Below are 26,281 nucleotides of genomic sequence, written 5' to 3'. Positions count from 1 at the left end.
CATTATGTGAATATACAATAAACTGTAAATATTGTTGCAGGAAGTTCTTTAGCCTGTCCTAACATGTATACACCAACAATCAAGTATGGGTTTCAAAGGTTTTATGAAAAAAATAAATTTGTAGTTTTCAAAATGTTAGTCTTTAAAATACTAGAATTTGTACTTTTTTAAATAAAATTTGATCAGTTATTCATCACTTGTGTATTCTTCCAATAAAACGGCATATTATGGCCATCTTAGAAAAAATAAATTTATGCCAAAAGATTAAATTTTGAGATTAAACTCTTTTCTAGAAAAAAAGAAGAGGAAAGTTTCAAAAGTTGTTTTTGTTTTTTTTGACTGTCATCATTAAAGTTTAAGAGTTTTAAAAGTCGAAAACATTCGATTTTGAAAGTCAGAAATGTTAATTTTTTTCCCCCCTCAAGTTTTTTGGAGATTTTTAATGGCGCTCATTGCTATTGACGTCATTGTTACCCGGATGTTCGGACTAAGCACGAACAGAACGGCCACATCTGAACGTTGGAAGATGAGAATATCCAGGGAGATTCATTTCAATATTCTTCGATACAGAAACAGAGTGTGTCAGTGTGAGGAAACTAAAACGATGATTGAAATGCAGAGGACTCAAAGCGAACGGAAAGAAGGCAGCGCTGGTTTGAAAGGTAGTTTTTTCTTTTTCCGGCTACGGACAGCGTGTTAGCTAACACTCGCTAGCACTGTGTTATTAGCTAACACTCGCTAGCACTGTGTTATTAGCTAACACTCGCTAGCACTGTGTTATTAGCTAACACTCGCTAGCACTGTGTTATTAGCTAACACTCGCTAGCACTGTGTTATTAGCTAACACTCGCTAGCACTGTGTTATTAGCTAACACTCGCTAGCAATGTGTTATTAGCTAACACTCGCTAGCACTGTGTTATTAGCTAGCACTCGCTACAACTGTGTTATTAGCTAGCACTCGCTAGCCCTGTGTTATTAGCTAGCACTCGCTAGCACTGTGTTATTAGCTAACACTCGCTAGCACTGTGTTATTAGCTAGCACTCGCTAGCACTGTGTTATTAGCTAGCACTCGCTAGCACTGTGTTATCTGGGCCTACCTTGCCAATTTCCCGCCCGACAATCTGTAGGTAAAAGTATTGATTCATCAGCATTGCAGTTAATTTTTCCAATTAAATAACAATTCTATTCTATTGGTGGGCATTGAATGGCACATATTCATAACTTAAATCAGAAGATAACAAACAAAATCAGCTGTTGAGACCCACAAACATTTGTCCCAAAACACAGCTTTAGGAACCAAAATCTGCCTGAATGATTGGCAGAAAATATACCAGAAGTGTGTTTTTTTTTTAAGGAAATAGGTCAGTGAAAGGAAACTTGCTGAGGAACTTTTAACCAAATATTAGTGATGGTCTTTGTTTTGTTTTGATCTTGTCATCACTAAAGTTGCATGTTTGCACTCATTCCAGCACAGACAAAAAAGTCAGTTGAGTGTCGACTTTATACTGGCACAGTGAAGAAAACTAGTTTATTGACTACATTCAGGACAATTTAACAGGGTCAAAGTAATAAAAACACCCAACATTATCTGGTCTAACTTAAATTAACAAAAACAAATGAAGGTCTGAAGGTGTTTTTATGCATTGAGAGGAAAAAAAACTGCAAACATGTTGCCAAGTATTCAGTTGTGTTTCAAAGCTTGTTTTTCTCCAATCACACCTAAATGAACACTTTCTGGTAAAACCACTGCTGCCCAATTCCCACAACTATGGAAGCCCATTTCTGCCATGAACCAAAAAATAATAGCCAGACAGGAAGTAAAATTTAGAGTTTTATAATCATAAAAATAAAAGTAAAAAGTCTTAGAAATATGACTTTAAAATTCAGAATTGTACAAGTTACATTTGTATGAGTTGAAAGTTAAAATTATGAGAAAAAGTCATAATTTAGAATTTTAAAGTCATAATTACAAGAATAAGGGTTAAAATTATGAAAATATAGACAGAGAAAAGTCATAACTATGAGTTTTGAAGTCATAATTATGAGAATAAAAGTCATCATTTTGAGTTTTAATGTCATAATTTCTACTTTGAATGTCATAATTTTGAGATTTAAAGTCATTATTTGTAAATAGTTTCTCATTGAAGGTTTACTCCAGTATATCAAAAATTATGACTTAGAAAGTCAAAATTATGACTTCCTGCAGACTTTTGTTTTTTTATTCATGTCATGGATGGGTTTCCATTGCAACCCCTTTCAAGTGTCACTGATCTTTTTTCCGGATAAGACAGAAGGAATTTGTTCCGATCCAGAACCCGGGGAAAATTCTCTCCTCGAATTTGGCTTTGTACTTGTGGATCAGCCGCACCTCCTTCTCGGAGTCTCCCTCCACCGACAGGAAGGAGATGATGCCGGCCGGCAGATCGACGTAGACGCCTATGGTGGGGGATACCGGCAGCTGGATGTCGATGTTCTCGCCGTTGTGCCAGACCTGGTAGCAGGAACCGGACCAGCCGACCCCCCAGGAGCCTTTGTTCTCCCCGAGACCGCAGGGCACCTCCTGGCCTCTACGGGGCGCACTCTCCGCCACCACACCGATCACCACCCAGCCGTCGTAATCCACCTCCCAGTAGCCTCGGACGCCCATCAAGCCCTCCTTACACAGCACCTGCAACAGAAGACATTCGTGAAACCTGCAGCGCTCCGCTCTACGGCGGCGTGCTAGAGATGGAAAGAAAAAGCTACAGAGAATTTACACCAAAATAACTCAGAAATTTTTTGATTAAGCTTTTCTAAAAACATTTTCTAGAAAAAACGTGGAAATTTCTGAGTTTCAAAAGTCTAAAATTTGCTTTAAAAAATGTTTCTAGAAATCCATCCATCCATTTTCTGTTCACCCTTCGTCCCTAATGGGGTCAGGATGGTTGCTGGTGCCAATCCCCAGCTAACGTTCTGGGCGAGAGGCGGGGTCACCCTGGACAGGTCGCCAGTCTGTCGCAGTGTTTCTAGAAATAAAACTTGAAATTTTCTCAGTTTGAAAAGCAAAGATTTTGCTACACAAAACTAAGAATTGTTCTAAAAAAAACTAGGAAATTTCAGAGTTTCAAAAGTTGAACATTTTTGACTTTTGGAAACTTTCTGAGTTTCAAAAGTTATAAATTTGCTAGAAAAAAATTGAAATCTTCATATTGAAATGTTCTAGAATTTTATTTTTTCTGAGTTTGAAAAGTCAAAATTACTAGAAAAAACTCCAAAATATAAAAAAGTGCAAAATTTTAAGATTTATTTTGAAAGTCAGATATTTTCAACTTTTGAAACCCAGAAAATTCCAAGTTTTTTCTTGGAAATGTTTAGATTAATATCAAAATCTCTTAATTTTTCCCAGAAATTCATTGCCTTTTTTCAGAGCTCTGGGATTTCTACAGACTATAGTGAGGTCAACATCCCAGTCGAAAAAATCAACTGAAACTTCCTCCAAAGTCTGATTTCCTACTGGGAAAGTCGGAGCAACTTGTCTTACCTCAGTTAAATAGTTAACCATATTTCAGCATGGCCGCTCCTTGCGTCAACACGTTAGATGAGTTGGAAACGCGTTTATTTCACAAGATACATATGTAAAAGTGCATCTAAAACCAATGTTACATGTAGCGCCTGCAACTGAACCAGTTAAAAGCGGTGTTTGATTATGGCCTTTTGTAAACCATGTTAATGTTGCGACCTTTGAGTTCCAGGCCTCCTACCTGTGGTGAGTCCTGGTATCTTTCAGGCCTGTTGGGATAAGGGCAGACTGTGTCCGAGGTACGAGTCACTTTGGTGCTGCCCTCAGAAATCCACAGCAGCTTCTGTGCTGTTTTGTCATCCAGAGAGACGGGGAACCAGTCTGAGGAGGTAGAAAAATAACTTAAATGTGAAAATGTTGCTAAAACATGGAGGTTCTTAAAGGTGACCTATTGTTTTCTGTTTAAGGGCCTCTTGTCACTTTGAAGCCAAATAAACTGCTTCTGGCCACGCCCCCCAAACTCAAAGTTTATAATCGGCTGTGAAAATGGCTGTAAAGAGATGCGCAATTATACAACCATACACCTTTGAAAAGCAGAAGTGGATCCTCCTGCACAGCCAACAAGATTGCAGCAAGTGGTTTCCATACGGTAAGTCAACAACAAAACATTTGTCTTTTCCAGCAGACACACTGGAAAAGATACCTGGCAACTCTGCTTGGGTTGCTAGGTGATGGACTAGACTCAGCTGGGGTTGCTAGGTAACGGGTCAGTTAACAATAGAAGGGTTTTTGAAATTTATTTGTTTTTGTTTTTTTATGCGGTTGGGATTTCTAAAAACTGTTTTAAGTTATTTTTGTCTTATTTCAAGTGTATTGAGATATTTGCACTAGAAACTAGGCCAACAATACTTTCTGAGATTTTGTGTTTTTGCAGCGTAGGTATAGATAATGGATATTTAAAAGCTTTAGAAAGCCATACATTTCATGAAGTCAGCTCTGGTAGTTGGTTCCGGGATATTTGGCTCATACGGCGGCAGCTTCTCTAGAGTGAGACAAAGATACATTTATTAGCATTTACCAGGATGACTGAATCAAAACAAACAGAATTTGGTGATTTACCTTCTGCAGCGTTGCTTCCTTTTTTCCCTAGACATTTCAAAACAGAAAGCAGGATTATATTTCAGTCACTTTGAGCACATATGCTCTCATGCTTTCATTCCCTTTGGTTGCAGCATTTTGTCTGCAGTTGCAAACTTTAATTTGGCTCAATTGTCCATATGCTGAAGAAATACTTCTGAATTATTCTTAAAACGTACATCAACACAGTGTAACACGTTTATTTATATGAATTAAAATACTCCTTGGTTTATGAAGGCCTACTTTCTTAGACAGTGTTATAAAAATGGACATAATTTAAGTAGAAAAGTGTTTGTTGGACTGGTGGGACTGGTAGCTAGTCCCACCAGTTAGCTAGCTACCATCAGTGCACCCTCTAGTGGATTCATCCGGGACAAAAACGACAAATTTTTTATAATAATCACATCTTTTATGATATTAACTATACGTGTTATCTGACTTTACAACACTGTATACCATGTGTTCATGAGAAAAAAATATTTATTCTCTCTTTTCTCACATTTGATTACTGTGCACCGGCACATATGTTAATTTTTCTTTCAGTAGCAGTCCAGCAAATGCAGTTAAACTACTTTTATCTTTATTTCTTGTTATTATCTTTAGATCTTATACTATGACAACAATGACAAAAATACCCTTCCTGAAGGTATTTCTATTATCACATGCAGACCATACAATCACAGTCACGCTTTGGTTACCTAGCAACTCACGCACTCTTTGGTTACCTAGCAACAGTCTGCTGAGTAACTGGCGCAGGAGCAGTTTAAGGTTTCCCAACCATTCCTCACAACTGCTTAGAAATAAAAAACAACGGTGTGTAGAGGAAACTGTGGATAAAACAGGAAAGTCACGCCACCAGTTTGGCAGAAATTTAGATAATTAAAACAAAAAAACTGAAGACTAACTGTCGATATTGACCGTTGATAAAACTCTTATGTTGTTATCCGTTTTCTAGCTTTAACCAGAGGAAAAATGTCATCTTGTCTCTATCTGTGAATGTCCCTGTCTGACTTGTTCTTGTTTATCCGAGGAGATGTTCGCAAACTTTTTAAATAAGAAACCACTTGATACATAAAACCGTCACATTAACAGAACGTACGGAGACACCATGTTCCAAATGTTCACATTAGAAGAGTCAAAGGTTGAAAGATTGCGTGTCGGAAAACGGGCGAGCCTGACACGGATGACCTCGTCAGTCTTATTTAACTGCGCCCTCTGTTCATTAAATGAGACAATGAAGAAGAAAGAGAGAAAACGGCGAACGCTGCAGACGGATCAAGAGTGAGATGTCAAGTCGGTGGCGAGCTGGAAGACTGAAAATATCCAGGATGTTCCACGGAGCAGTAGGAAGCGCCAGCCGGGATAAACTGACTCCATGATGGATGGCCTGACATCGCAGCAATAGAGACATGAAGGCCATGTGGCCGGGAGGCATGAGGACATTTAAAGGAACCGGCTCTTTAAAAGGGATAAAGTTTGGTACAATTCAGTGTTTGAACACTGCAAAAATACAAAACCATATGTCTTATGGTTAAAGTGTTTTTATGTTTATATCTGTCCAATGTTTTATCACTTCTAACTGCAATGTGTTTCCACAGCTCAAGATTTTATATGACATCTCCTGTAGTTTTAATATCTATTTCTACACTAGAAACATGAAACCTTACCAAGTATTTTTGATCTGGTTTCCATTGCAAATACACAATAGACAAAACTAACAACAACTTTGTAGAATATTTTGATCTATAATTCCTTGTTATTGATGAAAAACAAGGAAAAACTATCAGCTCCACTTATAATAAGTGGAATAATCTGCTAGTATAACTACCAAGTTTTTTTAAAATCAGTATTAAGGAATTATTTACTTAAAACAAGCTCCTGTATCTTGCTGAAAAGTTACTTGCAAGTTAGTTTTGTCTTATTTAAAGCGCATTAACATATTTGCTCTAGGAACAAGACCACAATGCTTGAAAAGATTTTGTTTTTTTGCAGTGTTGGAAGATGTTTGATGTTATTACCTCTGAACACTGCAAAAACACAAAGTCTTACTGAGTATTTACTCACTGACAGTTAGTATTTTTTAAAATATTGATAAAGTTGTAGTTCAATTGATTATTCCACTTGTAACATGGGAAATGTCTTGTTATAAGGAAAATAATCTGCCAGTAGATCAAGTACTTTATTAAAGTCACCATTAAGAAATTAATTACCTAAATCTTTTGCGTTGTTGAAATGTTTTTGACCATATAACTTTTGAACTCTGCAAAAACACAGAATCTACTTTGTATTTTTGATGTAGTTTATATAACGCTAACCCATGGAATGCTGCTTGGGTTGCTAGGTAACAGGGCTGAGCTAGTCTGGGGTTGCTAGGTAACGGCACAGTGCCCATGGAACGTGACTTAACTGCAATCGCACCAAATCTTACCAAGTAGATTTGTCTTGCTTCTAGTCCCAATATCTTAGTTGTGTAAGTAAATTCATAAAATTGACTTTTTTAAAAAGTACTGGTTCCACTGGTTGTACTGGTTGTTACAAGTGAAAAAGGTATTTCACTTGTAACAAAACATTTTGTCCACATTATAGTAATCTGCCAGGTGAACCAGTACTTTTCCACTTATATTAAGGGATTATTTACATAAAACAAACTCCTATATTTTGCTGAAAAGTTAGGTTTTTTTCATCTCAAATGTACTAAGATATTTGCCCAAGAAATGAGACTAAAAACACTTGTGTTTTTGTTTTGAACATATTCTGACGGATTTTGTCTCAAATCAACAGTCCGAAGTCACATGAGAGTCCCGCTAGAAAGTCAGCCGCGGCTCCTTGGATGATTTATGGGAGTTGTTTGTTTTGGACAGCCGGACCAGCGGACTTTTTTCTCTCCACGACTCCGGTCTCATCGGGACGGGGCGACTCGTCTGGGCAGATCGGTTTCAAAACGTCCCACTGAGACAGCAAGATCAGAGGACAGGGACATGAGGGGCAGATCTGGTCTCATCCCACCGTGTTTTTATCTGGTTTCAAGTCTTACCGGCTGGAAAAATGGAATAAAGGCGCAGAAGGATTCTGGAGAAATTTCGTCCTTCAATCTGACTTACTCATAAAATAAATCAACAAAGCAAAATTCTGACGCTATAAATCACTTACGGAGGATTTTGTGTTACTTCTTGCTTCAATCAAGCGGCCATAAATAACCCCGATATGAGCCTTTGCATTTTGTTGCTTGAATTACTGTGCAGCATTTCACACTTCATTACTGCAGCAGCAGCAGGAGGATGGATTAGTAACAACTGGGCTGGAGGCTGGAGTGGCGTGGGCTATGTCAGCTGCTAGGCATGGACTGGAAGGATGTATTCCAGAGAAGAAGAAAAGGCCAACAAAACATAAAAATGTTGACTTTAATCTCAGAATCCTGACAAATACGCCCAAAAAATGATCAAACATTCTTAGCTTTATGTCAGTTATGTTGTTAGCATACAGAAATAAACACATCACTGTTTTTCCTTCCTGGATTTGTAAATCTGAACTTGATCCACTGAAAGTCGGTTCCAATTTTATTTGGTAGATTTGAGTTTTAAGATTAGATTTATGTGATGGTGCTTAGACAGCTAAAACAATTATGATTCTGAGGTAGAAAAAGTCAGAATTCAGAGAAAAAAATAACTGAGGAAAAAGGTCTGAACTTTGAGAAAAATAAAAAAAAATTCTGGAAAAAAGTTGGAATTCTGAGGAAAAAGTCATAATCTAGAGAAAAAAACTGAATTTTGAAGAAAAAGTTGCAATTTTGGAAAAAAAATGTCAAATTTCTGATAAGTCAAGATCCAGAAAAGAAAAACAATTAAGGAAACGTCTTCATTCTGAGATAAAGGTCAGAATTTGTATTTTTCCTGTTGTCCTGATCCTCTTCCGCAGAAACAAGACATCTTCAAAGAAAAGCATCTAAAAGATGCATCGAGTGGTCATGTTGCAACAGGTCAGGATTACCGAAAGCGAATGAAAAGGCAATGTGACACTCAGTCGGCTGCTTTCTCAGTAGCAAAGCCACACACTTTGTTGACGTGATTAATGGTCGGGGAAACACTGGCATGATCCGAGGTGACGACCGCTGTTTGGCTCGGAGCTGGACTGCCGGGCCGGCGGGTATGAAGACACTCAATAACAGTAAATAAACAGCCTAATAAAACTGGTGGTAAAACAAAGTGACGAGCAACAAATCATTGTGAACTGGGACCGGTTAATGTCAGAAAAACAAAGACGTCGCTGTGACCTTTCGTCTGAGCCCGGTGGCGACACTTTAAATAACTAATCAGAAACATGAAGGAGCAAAAATCAAAACGGCTTTTATCTTATCACTGTTTTCAGGGCTGAAACGGCTAATCGTGATGAATCGATAAGTAAAATAATCAACTAATTGAGTAAATGATTAATCGTTAACTGGAACATACAGACTAAAAGAGGCTATTTGCTGTAAAACAGCATATTCAGAGCAGTAATTAACCCAAAACTGTAATATTTAGAAGTATATTTGTACTGCATTTAAAATAAAATAGCGAAAAAAAAGTTTTAAGTGAAAAATGAAAGAGGACTGTTTCCACTGGTAGATTATTTCTCTTAAAATGTGGAACAAGGTTGTTAAAGTGAAATAATACTTTTTCATTCATAAATATTAAGGAGTTATTGACTTGAAACAAACTTATATCTTGCTGAAACGTTATTTCTAAGTTAGTTTTGTCATTTTTTCAGTTTACTAAGATATTTGCACTACAAACTATATGGAAAATACTTATCAAGTTTGTGTTTTTGCAGTGTAAAGCGTTATTAAAACTAGAAATAAAGAAACTAATTTCATCTTTAAGTGAGAAAGCATCAGACAGAATTAAAATAAACATAACACTTAAAATGTATGTTAAGACATGAAAAGACAGCATTTAATTTAAGATGTTAAAATTAAATTAGAAATGCAAATTGATCAATAACAGACTTAATATGCATAATACACTGCAAAAACCAAGTATTTTGTATTAGGTTCTAGTGCAAATACCTCATTACACTTGAAATGTGACAAAACTAACTTGCAAATAACTTTTCAGCAGCAATAGTGAAATAATCTGCCAGCAAATCTAGAACGTTTTATCAATATTCAAGAATTATTTACTTAAAATAAGCTAGGATATCCTGCTAGTTCGTTTTGAGTTCTTTAAAGTGTAATAAAATATTTGCACCATAAACTAGACCAAAAATACTTGGTATGATTTTGTGTTTTTGCAGAGTAATGTGGCTAAGAATAGTAATTAGCGGGGATGATTGGGAACCGGTCGGTTCTGGTGGGACTCCATTCTTACCTGCTTTCTTGGGGACCGGCATGGTTCTGTTTGGCTCCTGGCGTGCAGCTCTTGTCAAAGTGCTTCCTGGTAACTCCAGGGCTCACCTTTATCAACTTCTGATGAGTGAGGAGGGGCAGATGGATGAGCCGAGTTTTTTTTGTCGGATCGGATGGAACCGTCCCAAAAAAAGGACGATCCCGTCACTTGAAACTCGTGATACTTTTTACTGGGAACCGGGCTGAAGTACCGAGGACATCCCAACCATTCCAGCATGTTTGCATACACTCGCACTGAGCATGTGCAGGAGGGACACGCCTCCGTCGTATTAAATGATGATAAATCTGTATTTCTTAAAGACAAATGAGGGTGAAAGAAACGTGCAGCCCTGTGCCCTTTGGAGTCCTTTTAACCGAGAAAGAATGGCTGCTAACGATTAAACTGATCCCCAGTCCAGATGCCGGCTAGTGGGGTTATTTTCTGTTTGTAGGGTTTGAGCCGTCACTATGTGAGAAGGAAGCCAGCGTCTCACCGGGGAGCTGTCAGCGGTTCCAGATCCCATCCATCAGGAGCTGCTGCTCCCAGTATTTCTCACTGGGAACAAACTGTACCAACAGATGTTATATCGGAGGCAACAGCTGGAGGACAATCTTCACCTCAGATTGTCCTGATTCTGTCAGTTTTCTGCTTTAAAGGTGACCTGCTATGCTTCCTTCTATACAAAACATGTTCATTACATTTTTTCTTTCACAAAATTATTCTCAGATAATAAGATCTAGTTTATAATGAGCTGTTTTGGGTCGTCTTGTCACTTTAAATCCAAATAAGCTGCTGCTGGCCACGCCCTCCCTCCCCCAACACAATGTTTACATTTGATGTGAAAATGGCTGCAAACAGATTAGCAATTATACTAACATACAGCTTCAAAAAGCAGCCAATGTACAGCTAATACAGCAGTAAAACCAGCTGACCAAACGTTCTGGAGTTCCGTTTGGGTTGCTAGGGTAACGGGGCTGGGCTCGACTGGTGTTGCTAGGTAACAAAAAAGTGCGAAGAAATGTCACTTCACACAAAATCTTATCAAGTATTTTTGGCCTAATATCTAGTGCAAATATCTTAGTCTTTTGAAATAAGAGAAAACTAACTTACATTCAATTTTTAGCAAGATATGAGAGCTTAATCTAAGTCAGTAATTCTTTAAAATACATGAAAACATAACTATTTCCACTGGTAGATTATTTTACTTATATCCAGACATTTTTCCCTTGTTATAAGTGAAATAATCTACCAGTAGAACTTTCTTTTTCATCAACATGAAGAAATTCTTCACTTAAACCAAGCTCCAATATCTTGCTAAAAAGTTACTGCTACGTTTTGTTTTATCGTAGAAACTAGACCAAAAATAATTGGTAACATTTTGTATATTTGCAGTGTGGAGCTCTGTTTTGGTTGCTAGGTTGTGATAATTTGATAGTAGTGTAGTTCCTCCAGAGCATAGGGAACCATAACAGTATTCATATTATCTTAGGCTGTTTTCACACCTGATAGGGCAGCAGAATTAGCAAAATTTCAATATTTGTTACATTTTCAGCTGCTGTACTTTGCTTTAACTCTGTACTGTATCAAACAATCCAGATTAATTGAAATATCTGTTCCCCACCTCGCCTGTGGTGGCGCAGCACCAAGAACCACTGAAGGAAACAACACAAAAACCTCAGAAGAAGGCACTGATCACAATATACCTGTAAATAAAATGGAGTGATGGTTTCGCTGGTGTATGCGCTGTACAATGGCTGCTGGAAAAGACAGCCATTGTCCTTTCTCCTGCTAGCTCTGGACTCAAGTTTGGTTTGGTTGTATTTACCCAGAATGCCCTCCACTGTTGTCCACTTCCTGCTTTTGGGGCGGTATTTGGCCCACTTGACGTTCATATATGCACTGGAACCACACCAAAGTTTACTTGAACTGAACCGAGTTTTGTAGGCAGACCAGAGTTTGCTTTTTTGGTTTGATCATGCATTCACCGCTCCCCAAAATGAACTCCAGTTCATGTTCCAGGAAAATGAACTGGAGTTCAATTAAAGTGAACTAAACAGAGCTGGTGTGAATTCATCCTAACATTGCAACATGCCCTCTGTGTGAAGGATGAGATCTCAACACCAGTCTTTCCTTCTGTCAGCAGCTTATTTCAAACTGTTTTGTTTCAGAGCCTTTTGGGAACTAGATCATACCCTCAACAGTCACAGTGAACTTCACCGCCCAGGCTGGCTGCTGCATAACCTTAAACACTCGTACTGCATGACATGTTAATATGATCAGGCACTGGTGAAAGATACAGCAACATGCAGAGAATACAATGTGTGGAAGGCGAAGGAGACCTGCTGGGCTGCTTTTAATAGGCTTTCAATAAGACGTCTCCTTGTAATCCTCGTACTTTCTTTCTCACATGACAAAGAGGTCAGCGACTTTCACCTTCTCACTCGTCTTGAAGTGGAACTGAGTCAATGGGAGGACTAGTTCAAACCAGTTCAGACCAGTTCCAACCAGATCCAACCAGTTCAAACCAGATCCGACCAGTTCAAACCAGATCCGACCAGTTCCAACTAGATCCAACCAGATCCAACCAGTTCAAACCAGTTCCAACCAGATACAATCAGTCCCAACCAGTTCTAATTAGTTCCAACCGGATCCAACTAGATCCAATCGGTTCTAACCTGATCCAACCAGTTCCAACTGGTTCCAATCAGCTCCAATTGGTTCCATTCAGACTGAGGTCTGGACTTTGACTGTGCCATTGCAACAACTTAACTCTATTGTTAGCAGCTGAGGACAAAGAGGAAATAGTTGGAGGATTATGTTTTTTAACGCTTTATCGCATGATCAAACTTATTCATGTCTGATTTTAATCACGTTTCTTATTTATTGGAAACATCACAATTGTAAAATTGTGGTTTTTGACATTATTGGAATATTAAAGCTTTGTGTTCATTTGTAATGGAAATTTTAGCTAATGAAAAACGAAACAACAATGCTCACCTGCAGCAGCGTGGTCAGAAATTTGACTGATTAGAACTACACTCAAGGTAGTTAAAACAAGGTCTTCAGCCATTTTTCTTCTTACAAAACCTGGTTTTAGTTGGAGTGAATGAACCACTGGTCATTAAGCGTAATTTTCATCTCTCAGCACGTTTGAGCAGTTTGACACCTCCAACAAAAAGATTATTCTGCAACTAAACTCTGCAACGACAACATGAGGAGATTTACAGCGTGACTTTTAGCGAAACACAAACCTCCAAACTGCCTACTAATCACGAGACGTCAAACGAGAGGTGTGTGTGAACCGCGGGGTCTGCCTGACACGCGGAGTCATGCTGACTTCGGTTGCCAAGCAACAGTGATTTATGACACCGTGTTGCAGCCAGCATGTCGCCCCCCTTCTCTACACCTCAAGTCGCACCATTTATCTATTGTGACAATGAAATATGCGCAGATATTAAGTCCTCAAGTCTGCAGAGGAACTGAAAATTTAGGGAATAAATATAGATTGTAATGAACATTTAACCCTGGAACTGAAAGACATTTTAAATATCCAAAATAAATAAATAAAACAACAGCAACAATGAATAAATTGAATTATAAAGTCTGCAAACCAAACTGTCGTTAAGAAAAGGGTGAGTTCAGACCGAAACACCAGACTGAAGAGATTCATCATCCAGTTTTTGGTAGAAAGAGAGAAAAGACAAAAACAATAAATTATGCAAATAGAAATTAATGAGTTTGTTTTAATTTATTATACAATTAATTGATTTATTGCTTATTGAGACAAGCTTACCTCAAAGCAGCCCACTGCAAAAACACAAAACCTTACTTTTAGTAGTACTTTTAGTCTAGTTTCTAGTGCAAATATTTTACATTTAAAATAAGACACTAACTTACAAGTAACTTATCAACATGATATAAGTCAATAATTCTTTAATATTGATTGTAAAAAATGCTAATTTTACTGGCAGATTATTTTACTTATAACAGAATACTTTCCCCATGTTATAAATGAAATGACCTGCCAATTGAACCAGTACTTTTAAATCTATGGTCCAAGTAAAATCTTATATGACTTGATTTTTCAGCCTTCCTGGTTCTGAAGCAGACAGCAGTTTGGTCCCAGAGGAACATGAGGAACGGAGTGAGTTAAAAGATCTTTCTGGTGATTAGAAGAGACGCAGCTGAAGCTCCACACTGAGCCTCCCAAAAATAAAAGGATGTTCCTCACAGTTAGAGGTGTGGACTAAAAACAGCTGGACATGGAAAAACGAGGTGATGTAATGTTGACACAGGGATCAAACCTGACATAGAGAGACAGATCCAGTCAGCTGGTCCCAATGGAACAACTGGGAGACGCCCAGTAGCTGCGTTTCCTTTGACCTTAAAATTGAGAAATTCGACATTTTGAAAATAAATTAGCTTAATGGAAACACATCACTTCTGAAAAACTGATTAGTTGTTGTTTTTTTTGATAAAACGTTTTTGCGGTAGGATTAGATTGTTAGAGCATTTCACAAAAATGCAAAGAAAACACGTTTTTCATATCATACGAGTCAACAGGATGTTATAAAAACAACTGGAATGTTAATTTTACAGAACAACATGAATCTGTGGTGAAATAAATAAAAAAACAGACAAGTAAAGTAATAAATACTTTATTTTCCACATTAGTAGTAAAAGTGCAGTCACCTGCGAATCGCAAAGTTTCCTTCTTACTGTACAGATTTCAGATGCACAACAAATATGTTCCTCCTTAAATAGCTTTATGTACAGCAGATAAAAACTGAGAATTTTTATTCAGTGAATGATACTGGAAAAACAAACAGTTGATCATCGACCACCTCCGTTGGCGGCTCCACCGCCAGCGCCGCCGCCTGATTGGTCCTGGGCGCCTGACATCATCAGGAAGAGAACGAGAGGCACGATGTACATCCACTGCAAGACAAGAAAAACAGACCTTGTATAAATAACTACCACAATTTACATGGAATTAACTGTGATCACTTGCATGTATTTGGTAAAAGTTGCTGATTTATTTCCTCCCAGATAAGGTCAGATTTATTTCTCAACAGAAAAGGAAAATGTTAAAATGTTCCAGGAGGGTTAGAGACTAGAGAGTCAAACACCAAAAACTTTTAGGCTCCACTAACTTTCTAAAGGGTGGATTCAGTCGATTTTTAGAAACTATCAGCCTAAAATGTATTTGGTTTTAGACTTTTGAGGAGGGCTAAGAGAGGAGAAAGAAGGAAGAAGTGAAAAACTACAGTTTGTGGTTAAACACAAACGGAGAAGAAGAAGAAAAGGAAGAGGAGGAGGAGGAAGAGCCACAAGTAAGGAAACTGTACTTCAGTGGGAATCAGCTCTGCTCTCTGCCGCCCCCTGCTGGGGGCTGTGCCGAATTGGTGAGCATGAGGAAGATGGCACCTCCCAGAATCAAATACCACTGGAACACAGCAACACAGTCACTGGACACACAGTGAGGCACAAACACGGCACAGAACAACACCGGACCGGGCCGCACAGAACCGGGTCGCACCGGGCCGCAAGAACCAATAAAATGACCAAAAAGAGCTCAGCTTACTGCAACAGCGGATTACAGAAAAAAGGAGTAAATTTACACCAAAATAGGAAGAAGTTTCTAGGTTCAGAGAAAATGTTCTAGAAAAAAAAAGGTAAATATTGAGTTTCAAAAGTTGACAATTTTCTGAAAATACTCAGAAATTTTGAGATCCATCAGAAATTGTCTAGAATTTTTTCTTTTGGATATTTCTAAATTTGAAAAGCCGAAAATTTTCAGAAAAATAGAAAGAAAAAAATTTTTTTAGCTTAAAAAGTCAAATCTTCTAGAAATTCAAAGTTTTCGAAATTGAAAATTTCTTAAGTTTGACACATTAAAAGTTTTCTATAAAACAACTTTGAAATGTCGACCTTTTCACAGTTGAATATTTGATAGAAAAAACTTTGAACTTTGACATTAACCTCACATTTTTTAGGAGAAAAAAACTTGGAAATTTCTGAGTTTCAAAAATAAAAATTATAATCTCAAAATTTTAGTTTTTTTGTAACAAATTTTCAACTTTTCACAATCAGAAACGACAAAGATTTTTGGGGTCAATTTACTCCTTTCTTCTTTGTCTACAACGGCCCCAGAACCGCCTGGTGCTTTAAGTTTGATTCCAGATGTAAATGAACTAGTAGGTGAAGGAAAGTAAGTCTGTAACTTAATTATTTTAGTTATTGATTAATGTATTGATTGTCAGAATAATGGATTAATCAGATAAAAAAATAAACATTCTCCAGATTTTTTTATTTAACTGCTTCAGACTTTTTTAATTTAATAATATAAATAAATTAAACTATGCAAATAAACACTTTAATTACTTTTTTACGTAAAAGAAGAAAACAACCTAAAATTCCTTCAGTAAATCTGAACCAGGTAAAAACCAGGTAAACATATTTACAAACAAAAGTGTTTTTATCTTAAATTATATACATATATATATATATACATATATATATACATATATATATATGTATATATATATATATATGAATGTTGTTGTTTTTCAGTAAATGGCCTTTGAGTCTCTATCCTCCAGTTAGCGATTAATCAATTACTAAATTAGTTGTTGATTGTTTAAATAGTCGATTAATCATGATTTCAACCATGAAGGAAAACTTTGCAGCTCTGAAATGGTTTAAAATGTTTCATAATGTCTGTTTGATCGTGGCTGGAAGCTCACATTAATAAGACAGGCTGGGAAAACGGAAAGCATTCTGTTATTTTAGCCAAAAGCAGCCGATGCGCTTCATGCTTCCTCCGTCTCTGCAGAAGCTGCACACAGGCAGAAAGTCATGCTGAGTGAGAGAGAATCAATAAAAATATCAAATCTGGCGTTAGAGGCTCAGGGCTCCAAAACTTGTTCAAAAACGTAGAATAAAGGTTTCCACTGCAGCTAAAATATGTTGATCATTTTGTACGATTCATTGATTAAATCGATCAATCACTAAACAAATTGATTAATTGCTAAATAACTTAATCAGTTAATCAAATTTTTGTTTTTTGAAGATTTAATTTGTGGAAAATTTAGATTTTTTTTATTTCCTTCAGTTTCCAAAGTCCAGTGATGTCAGCGCACCGAGGGCGGCCATCTTGTTTCTCTATTTACTTTGAACTTGAATTCATGTCAACTCTATTAGGGCTAGGCTACGATTTCTTTTTTCTGATTATGAGAGTACAGTCGTAACATTACCAGAATAAAGTCGTAACTTTACGAGAACTCTTACATGAAAAATAAAAGCTTTAAATGAGGAAAGTTGAGCATCTTGTGAAGTTTTAGAGATAAAACTTAATAGAACCACTTAACATTTTAACACATCAGCACTAAATTATCAGCAACAGCTGAGTCTATTTCCAGAAACCAACAACACAACCTGACCAGATCCTGATAATTCAACACATTTTTTTCTCATTAAAATTTGTTTTTCTCGTAATTTCAAGAAGTTTACGGTGAAATTGCATCTTTATTCTGTTAATAATTTGCCTAGAATCTCTTACACCAAAATTCTCTTAGCCTGGCGCTAATAACTCACAAAAGGGACATTTGAAATAAAAACAACTCTGAAAATATTTTCTGTAAAATAAAATAAAAATAAAAAATTTATTAAAATTGGATTTGGTGTGAACACAAAAATCTGAGATTTTATCTTTATCGCCCAGCCGAATCTATAAGAGTTATTTCATGGCGTTGGTGGAAAATCAGTCAATGGAAGTTTTCAAGTCCTTGTTGCATTAGCCAGCTGACTGGCAGTGCACAGCCAACATACTATCTACACTATTAGCCATAAAACAGTGATTACCTCATTTCTGATCTGATATTAAACACACTAAACGCTAACTATGGATTAACTGAGACTTCTTAAACCTTTTATAAACCCTGACAGCTTCGGCAGAAACTCGGATCGCTCTTACGTATTTGGCGAAGAACGATTTCTGCTCTTGTGGATTCTTTCCTTTCTTCTCAGATTCTTGTTCCATCCGTTCCAGGAACAGAGCCGTCTCCGGTCTGGAAAAACAAAACAAAACAAAAACAGATTTAAATTAATCTGTTTTCAAACATAAACAAACAACTGAAACTGAAAAAAATTAATTAGAAAGTTACAAAATAAGAAAACAGAAAAACAGAGACGCGCTTATTTTTTATTTGTCTCAGCAGGTTATATTTAACTAAGGAGAAACACTAAGATCACGGGTGTTCAAAGTAGGGTTCGGGGGCCATTTTTGGACCCTGAATTGACTTTATGCGGCCCTCCCAACCACAATTCAAAAATAAATTAAATAAATTAGGACAAAACTATAATTTTTAAATCAAAATCTAGTCTCAAAAATGTTAGACGCAACAGAAACTTTTCCTAACCTTCTGCTTTCCTTCTGTTGTCATGGTAACCAGGACCACATCGACCCATCAACTTGCACTCTAAATTACACCAAACCTGGTTTTACTTGCTGTACTAAAACTCGGCTAAATACACAAAATGTTTTCAAATGAGGACTGACCTGATCCTGTTTTTATTGGGAAGAATTAACAAAATATTTTTTTCAGTTTCCTTCAAATTGAGCCCAAAATAATAAACAAACTGGATGCCTTTCATTTAACATAAAAACATTTGAAGTGTTGCATCTACAAAGAACATAAATAAATCAAGTTACTTTGTTTAATTAAAATAATTCAAGCTTTACTTAAGCAATAAAGCTTAATTTATTGATGCTTAAGTAAAAAGAATAAAAAAAAACTATTCTATTTTCTAACTATTTCTTCTGAATCAGAACCAAATCAAGCTTAATGACGGACCCTGGAGCGTTTACAGGAGCCATGATGCTCAGAGTTGTGTTGAAAACCTCCAGGTCGACTTCATCCTCCACCTCCACGCCTCTGCAGGCTCCAGGTAACGTTACTATGGAGACGCCGATCAGGTATCCCGACACGTCGGTGTGGAGCGTGATCACGTCGCTCAGGTGGGACTCGACCATCGCACACTGGGAACCACAACAAAACAAAACTTCTTCACAGAAACCTTCATTTCGGTGACTACTGATTTGTTTTTGCTGCCATTTTTGAAGCTGAACACATACGGCTCTGACGAACGCTGTGAGGTAACCGTCCATCTGCCACTCCGTCTGTCTGTCCGCCTGCAGGAAAACCCGAGGCACTCGGATTCTGTACAGCCCGTCGACTGCAGCCACTTCCTGAGGAGACCAAATCGGACAAAGGCGTCGCTTTTTAAAAAGCGAAAACAAATCCATCGCTTTTTAAACCCCAGAGGTCCCAGTCAAAGGTTTGGTTTTTCAGTTTCACCTTCAGCTTGGAGCGCTCGTCTTCTGACAGCTGGTTCTGAGTTACAGAGACGCTTGGCTCCCGACCCGTTTTCAGCAGCAAGGATCCACGCGACTGAAACTTTGCAACATCATCTGAAGACAAAACAGAGCAAACAACGATGAGCACAAACAATTAAAAACGTAATCATCAGCTTTTGAGTAGGAGACAGAAAAAAAGTCACTTCCTGAAAAAAATAAAATAAAATAATAATAATAAATATTCAGAACAGAAATTAAACCGAAATGGCAAAAATTTGCTTTTAAGATAAAATAAAACAACCTTTGTCTGTAAATATACATTTTTGGCAACACAATTTTTATTTTTTCATTTAATATTACATTTTGTTTATTTAATTTCCTCTTGGGAACACAAAATATTTTTTAAACTTTGAAAATAGGAATTAAATCATTTATTTGTATTTTTTATGTATTTGGAATATTTCATAAAAAGGTTTAACTGGTTAAATAAAAAACCTGTAGAATTTGTCAGAGTACTCAATGGAACAATTGATTACTAAAATAATCAGTAGTAATTTGGTAATCAGAAGAGCTGAGGGCCGACCCGCTGTGATTGATCATTTATGTTCAACAAACACAGCCAACATTATTAAACTGTTATCATCATTGCACTCATGTAAATTAATTAGTATTTTTACATGTTTCCCACCTCACATGTGACTTGTTTTTGTTTTATGGGTTGTTACTCTAAATTACTTTAATTTTAGCTGCATATTGCAATCTTTCAGAAATGACAGGTCATGTATGCTGATTTTAGTTCTTTTTAACCCATCTCATCAACCTGCTACATAAAAATTAGCCTCTTTGGCTAAATCTGGCATACGTATATTCGTGTTGATAAATGTGCATTATCCCCTTTACGTAATAAATAAACATTCTAATTTATACGTTAGTTTCATCTTTTGACAGCTTGTTTTTGCAGAAGTCTTTCATTCAGATGCAGCTTTGCAAACCAAAGTCAAACCACCAACTTGTTCTTCAGCTCTTCCAACGAAGACATATTTGTTCCTTCATAAATTTAAACATTTAGCATGCTAACTGGAGCTATTGAGCCTGAAATTTAACTTTTAGGTTATTTATAGAGCTGTCACAATAATAATTTTTCCTATGTAGATAAATTTAATATGTAAAATCCTTTTGTGTTGTCCTCTAATCTGAACATGTTTGAAATTCTGTATAGCCAGCGTAAGTACAAAGTTACATTATATTCTGACTTGCATATTTACATTTTTTAGGATAAATTTTGAATAAAGACAAGGCTTTACTACATGCCAAAATTACAAAGCCTGGAGGTAAAGTTGAAAATAATATTTTATTCAACCTAGTCAATAAACTTCCAAAACATCTATGACACAAACTATATATATAACTATATATACAAACAATATATATAAAATCATAAGAAAAATAGAATGTCTGTCCTTAAAATGACAGAAATTGCGTTAGCTTGGTGAGCACAAGGATACTTAGTTAGCAAACTAGCATGAGTGATGTTCTACACGCTTCTGTTTCTTCGCAATTAAAATATCTTCTCACCGAGTTCAAACGAGTGTTCAAGCGGCACAGAGAATCCACTGAGCTCGGCCTCCAATGGATCACCGACCTGAAAATAATCAAAATCTGCGTTTAGCCTCTACATTATCACACAATGCTAAAGCTAACTCGTTAGCATAAATAAAATAACCCTTATGGCTTTTTTATTGTTAAAAATATATTCACGAATGATTATTTAACTCTTACCCTTCGGCCATTATTACACGATACTAAATTTGCGCATATAAATAACAAAACAATGTAAATAACAGCAACATTAAATGGTAGCAGGCGAGCCATTGCTACTAACTGTGGACACCGGAAGATGGCTAAAGAAGTAACAACATCCGCATTTTCAGAATAAAAGCACATAAACTCCCTACGTATGTAAGTACGTACACGCTGCGTTTTTGATCTTTATTTTGAAATCTTTGGCTTCACATACATCTTTAGTCTGTTACTTACCGTGAATTGTGTATTTTTAAAACGAATTTACAAAAATAATGTAGTTATTTTATTTTTTTAAAGGTTGTTTACATCAATACAATATATTTTATTGATACCCAATGCGCTTTGTTGAAAAGCTACTCCATCCAAAGTGTTAAATACAAATATAACAATAACCGTTACAAAATGTATATAAATATACATATATGTGAGATATTGTAAGCAATCTAAATTGGTCTAAATATAAAATAAATAAAATAATAACAAGACTGCATATAGAAATATATTATTCTATAAATTAATCCAGAGAAAACTTAGATTGAAAGACACTCAGTTGGACTTTGTAAAATGTATTAGTCCATTTTTTGACTACTTATGTTTCAAATCAACTTATAATCATACAAACGACTATAAATTTACAAAATTATTTAGTTATTATAGTTAAATTATTATAGTTAAAGGAGTTCTAAAATACAAATGTACATAAGACAGACAAACTATAGGTTTCAGACAATGTCTTTTGATAGATTAGAATAGAAATAGTCTTTATTTATTTAACATTGCGTTGATTTGTTTCAAAAACTACTTTTAATGCATTGTTATTAATGTCTTTTTCTGTTTAAGGGTTACAGAGTGTCATACAAGTGTGATATTTAACCCGCCTTTTCCTTAGTTGTTTCTGTTTTCTTGGCACTTTACATGACCAGAAATGAAATATTAATATAGTAAAATCAGTTTGAGTTCAAACTGATGATCACGTTTGAACCAGCAGAGGTTGCTAACAGACCAGAAAAAACTTCCTCACCCTTTTTCTGATCCAGCAGTCCGTTTCACAAGAAATACTAAATATTTATGTCCCGCTGGAAGGAAAGTAATTCATGTTTTAAAATTCTTTAGTCAGCACTCATAGCTCCGCTTTCGCAAAAAAAAAAAAATTTTTAGTTTGTCAAATTCAAGAGGTGAGTTTATACTGGAGTTTATTCAGCTCCTTGCTGCTTTAATCCCAAACCTTGGATGAAAGTTTTACTGCAACATTTTAAGCTGGAAAGGACAGCTGTCCACATCTGGCATCTGTCCCCAGAGAACCGCTGCAGCTTTTTCACCCGGATAAAATAACTCCTCCAACTGTGGGAAGCTCTGACTGGTTTATGTCTAACATATTTACCAAAACATCTCACACACCCAGATGGGATTTAAATTATGACAATATGAGATAACATCCTTTCCTCTATAAAGAAAACAGGGCTGCAAATGTTAACACTTTACAATCTTTCTATGTAATAATAATATATCAAGAATAATAAGTAAATAAGCAAGTAATTTAATTAAACTTACACTATTTCATCAATCGCAATAATTATATAAATTCTAAAAATAATAAATAAATAAGAAAATGTGACATATAATCATAAATTATGCAAAATATATTGAAGTAATTGCTACATAATATTAATAACAATGAATGTAGTATAGATTAATAAATGTAATAAATATATAACAAGTAACTGAGTAAAAGTATTAGTTACATCACTATTGCTGAATTATTCTGGTTATTATTTTAAGATAACTAATTAAATTAACACTATTGCTACTAATAAAATAGTAATCCTGTATGTATTATAGAATAATATGATATGTAATGATTAAAATGTAAATAAGCAAATAATGTAGTAAAAATATTAGCTACTATCACTATTGCCAATACGTTGCTGAACATGATTACTACTACTAACAATAATAATTTATAATTAATCTACTATAAATTAATTTTTTAAAATATAGTATATAATAAATAATAAAATGTAAACAGGCAAGTAATTCAGTAAAAATGTTAGCCACTATCACTACATTTTTACTATTATTATCCTTATAAAGGAAATAAATTAACACTATCACCACTACTGCATCAACGAACATGACGATTACTACCACTACTAATAAAATAACACAATTAATTTAAAAAATGAATGCAAATAAGAAATAAATAAATAAATGAGCAAATTATTAAGTAAAAGTGTTAGCTATTAACACTATTGCTACATTATCATGATTTTAATTATTATTATAAAATTAATGAGTAAATAAATCAACACTTATTCACTGTGACATCAAAGAGTCTGGGTCATCAAAAGGGCAGAAAAACACAAAGTTTAACTGAAAGAATCAAACCTTTCAAAAGAGAAACATGATCAAAATATTTTTGCCAAACATAATTAATGTTCTCTGTGTTTATTCCTGTCTGACCCACAAATAAACCCAGCATAGACAGAAGTGGAAAGCCTTCATCTGCCTGCTGAAAAAGCACTTTCATTTTGACAATAATGATCTTAAAGTCTGAAAATTCAAAAGTCTGAGCTATTTTTGGGTCTCTAACTTGGTTTAGACTTTGGTGCTCAGAACTTGTCAAATCTGCTCTGCTGGAGATTGTCACAAGACGCAAGTTTATTTTTCTGTCTGATGCTGACACAAGTTCATTAAATTAAAGACATTTGTTAGCTTATAATGTTTGTTTTACAACAAACCTAGATTTCAGAAAAAATAAACCACAAACATCAATTGAGTCCAGACAAATCCAAGCTATATGTGAATATATGTTACACAAATTCATTTAGCATTTTTGTTAACTTGAAAATGTTTAGCACACTTAGCTTCCACTAAATAATTTTATTTCTGGATAAATTACAATTTTCCTGGCTGGTTTGTAAACTTTCAGTTGAATAATGTTTCAAATCTTTGTTGAAGTTTTGTTATAGATTGTAAAGAAATTGTTCAGGTATTTAGACATTTATATTTATGCTCTTATTTTGAAGGGAGTGAAACTTGTTTACGTAGCAATTCTGTTTCCTCTCCTCACGCTTCCCGCCTGGGAAAAAAAAAATCCAGAAAATGTTTATTCGGTAGAGTACAGATCAAAGTCGACGAATGTCCTGCATGCTTTTGAGAGAAACTAATGTTTATGATTAGCGTTTTAGAATTAACTCAATTCTTTTTATTTTTAATTATAATTATTTGCTAGCTAAACAGCAGCTTATTTTGTACTTGCTAGCTAAATATTTACTTTGCTAACTAAATATTTAGATTGCTAGTAAATATTTAGCTAATATGTAAATTAGTTTGCCCATTAGCGGAAGTGGGGTATCAAAATAAAAACTGGTTTTGCTGACCACTAAATAAACTAAAGATTTTTTTTAGGTTGCTAAATATTTAGCAATAACCTTAATATTTAGGATATTGCTAAATATTTATATTTAAAAATAAGCATTTAGTTTGAAAATTAGCCATAGTAAAGTAAATATAGAATTGTGAACTTAATATTTAGTTACAAAAATATTTAAATTTTCAAACTAAATATTTAGTTTGAAAATTATAATATTTAGCTCAGACTGAGACATTTAGTTGGGAACTAAATATTTAGTTTCCTCACTAAATATTTGTTTTGAAATTTGTTCATAATTAATTTGTTAATAAAATATTTATTTCTTAATATGCTAGACATTTAGTTCCCAACTTAATGTCTAAGTCTAGGCTAAATATTTAGTTTTCTGCAAATTAAATATTTATTTTACTAACTAAATATTTAGATTTTGAAATGAGTATTTAAATTGTAACTCTGGCATCTATAAATGTAGGAATGAGATGGTGAAAAAATGACTTTTAAAAATGAATACACACTTCTTTTCCCTCTTTAAGAGGATAAACAAACCAAATTTCTTCTGGTTTTTAAGTTTTTAATTGTGTTGTTTTACCACCCCATCGGTCAGAGCCCTTCTTGTTGTAAGAACTCGTTTCAGATGCTTGTTTAGTCTCTTTTTTTACTCCTCCTCGTTTTTTCCTCGGCTCGTTTTAAAAACGAGGCCTGCTGCTCTGGGAAGGAAACTTGAACTTCATGTTTGGCTTCTTGGAAAGCAGATTCATCCCCAGAGTCTCTGATGTGGAGCTTCAACACAGAAAAAACGCTGGGAAACTCTCAGCTAATTTCAAAAGTCAACCCAGGTTTCGGTTATACTAATGCTGTAATAGCTGCAGAGCCTGAATGCGTCCATTAGGACTGAAATCAGTTTGAGATGTTCAGCCAAGTTACATTAGAAAAACGCTGAAATTGTTTCCCACAACATAGACAAGATAATCTGCCAGGAAGCTGTTCTCTCCTTCACTCATCCCTTCCTTCTGTCCTATCTGAAGTAGAAATTTGTAATTTCTTGTGCTTTTCCAGACTGAAAACACATCTATTCTCCTTCAACACATCGCAACACAAGAAGCTAAACATCTTTCCTCTTTAAACAGTTAAAGAGGAGCAGCTGAAATTAAGTATTGTTCTGGTTTTCATTCATGTTAGTTTTTGATGTTTTCTCCCAATTTTGAAATTGTCGTATTATTTTTACTAATCTTTATTTTATGTTTTATCATTTATCTACCTGTGATGTTTTGTTTGTTGTGAAGCTCTTTGGTCACCCGAGGCTGTTGTAAATGTTTCATATAAATAAACTTCCATCCTTCCGTTCTTCTTTGTGTCCTTCCTTTTATGCATCCTTTATTCTTTCCATCCTACCTACTCTCCAGCCTCTTTCCTTTTTTCTGGCTTCTTCTTTGTGTCCTTTCTTCTTTCTGTCCTTTGTATCCTTCCTTTTTTCTTGGCATCCTTCCTTATTTCCACCAATCTTATTTCTTTCTCTGTGTCCTTTCTTCTTCGCGTCTCTCCTCCATTTCTTTCATTCTTTGCTTCCTTCCTTCTTTCCGGCCTTCCCTCTTTGTGTCCTTCTTCCTTTTATCCTTCCTCTTCTTCCTGTTTTTGTTTCTAGTCATTCCAGGCTCCATATATTTAAACCGTACTCTCTAGGACAGGGGTGGGCAATTAATTTCTTCAGGGGGCCGCATGAAAAATCTGAAATATGTTGGAGGGCCG

The 26,281-nt window shown here is 35.6% G+C and overlaps 2 protein-coding genes and 1 long non-coding RNA gene across 4 annotated transcripts; 1 reads left to right on the top strand and 2 right to left on the bottom strand.

The window, feature by feature from the left end:
• Window positions 1-477: 477 nt before the first annotated feature.
• LOC122822604 lies at window positions 478-14,823 on the top strand. The gene is made up of 4 exons (XR_006369172.1): window positions 478-662; window positions 3,734-3,890; window positions 3,969-4,150; window positions 14,090-14,823. It is a non-coding gene; the product is annotated as an uncharacterized LOC122822604 (long non-coding RNA).
• Window positions 669-10,633, bottom strand: zgc:195001 (uncharacterized protein LOC567531 homolog). Its single transcript, XM_044101438.1, has 5 exons — window positions 9,984-10,633; window positions 4,621-4,647; window positions 4,481-4,543; window positions 3,743-3,882; window positions 669-2,670 (listed from the first exon to the last, which is right to left on the bottom strand). The coding sequence occupies exons 1-5, from the start codon at window positions 10,003-10,005 to the stop codon at window positions 2,266-2,268; spliced, it is 657 nt and encodes a 218-aa protein (XP_043957373.1). The 5' UTR covers window positions 10,006-10,633; the 3' UTR covers window positions 669-2,265.
• On the bottom strand, window positions 14,644-21,285 carry emc10 (ER membrane protein complex subunit 10). 2 transcript variants are annotated; one of them, XM_044101437.1, is made up of 8 exons: window positions 21,139-21,285; window positions 20,935-21,001; window positions 19,361-19,473; window positions 19,138-19,251; window positions 18,857-19,041; window positions 17,977-18,070; window positions 15,350-15,447; window positions 14,644-14,939 (listed from the first exon to the last, which is right to left on the bottom strand). In XM_044101437.1, the coding sequence occupies exons 1-7, from the start codon at window positions 21,229-21,231 to the stop codon at window positions 15,361-15,363; spliced, it is 753 nt and encodes a 250-aa protein (XP_043957372.1). In that variant the 5' UTR covers window positions 21,232-21,285; the 3' UTR covers window positions 14,644-14,939; window positions 15,350-15,360. The 2 variants fall into 2 exon arrangements, with proteins under 2 accessions (XP_043957372.1, XP_043957370.1); XM_044101435.1 differs by lacking the exon at window positions 15,350-15,447.
• Window positions 21,286-26,281: the final 4,996 nt, after the last annotated feature.

The sequence above is a fragment of the Gambusia affinis genome, linkage group LG19 (genome assembly GCF_019740435.1).
Source record: "Gambusia affinis linkage group LG19, SWU_Gaff_1.0, whole genome shotgun sequence".
Classification (NCBI taxonomy): domain Eukaryota; kingdom Metazoa; phylum Chordata; class Actinopteri; order Cyprinodontiformes; family Poeciliidae; genus Gambusia; species Gambusia affinis.
This window is presented reverse-complemented; position numbering and strand designations above follow the sequence as displayed.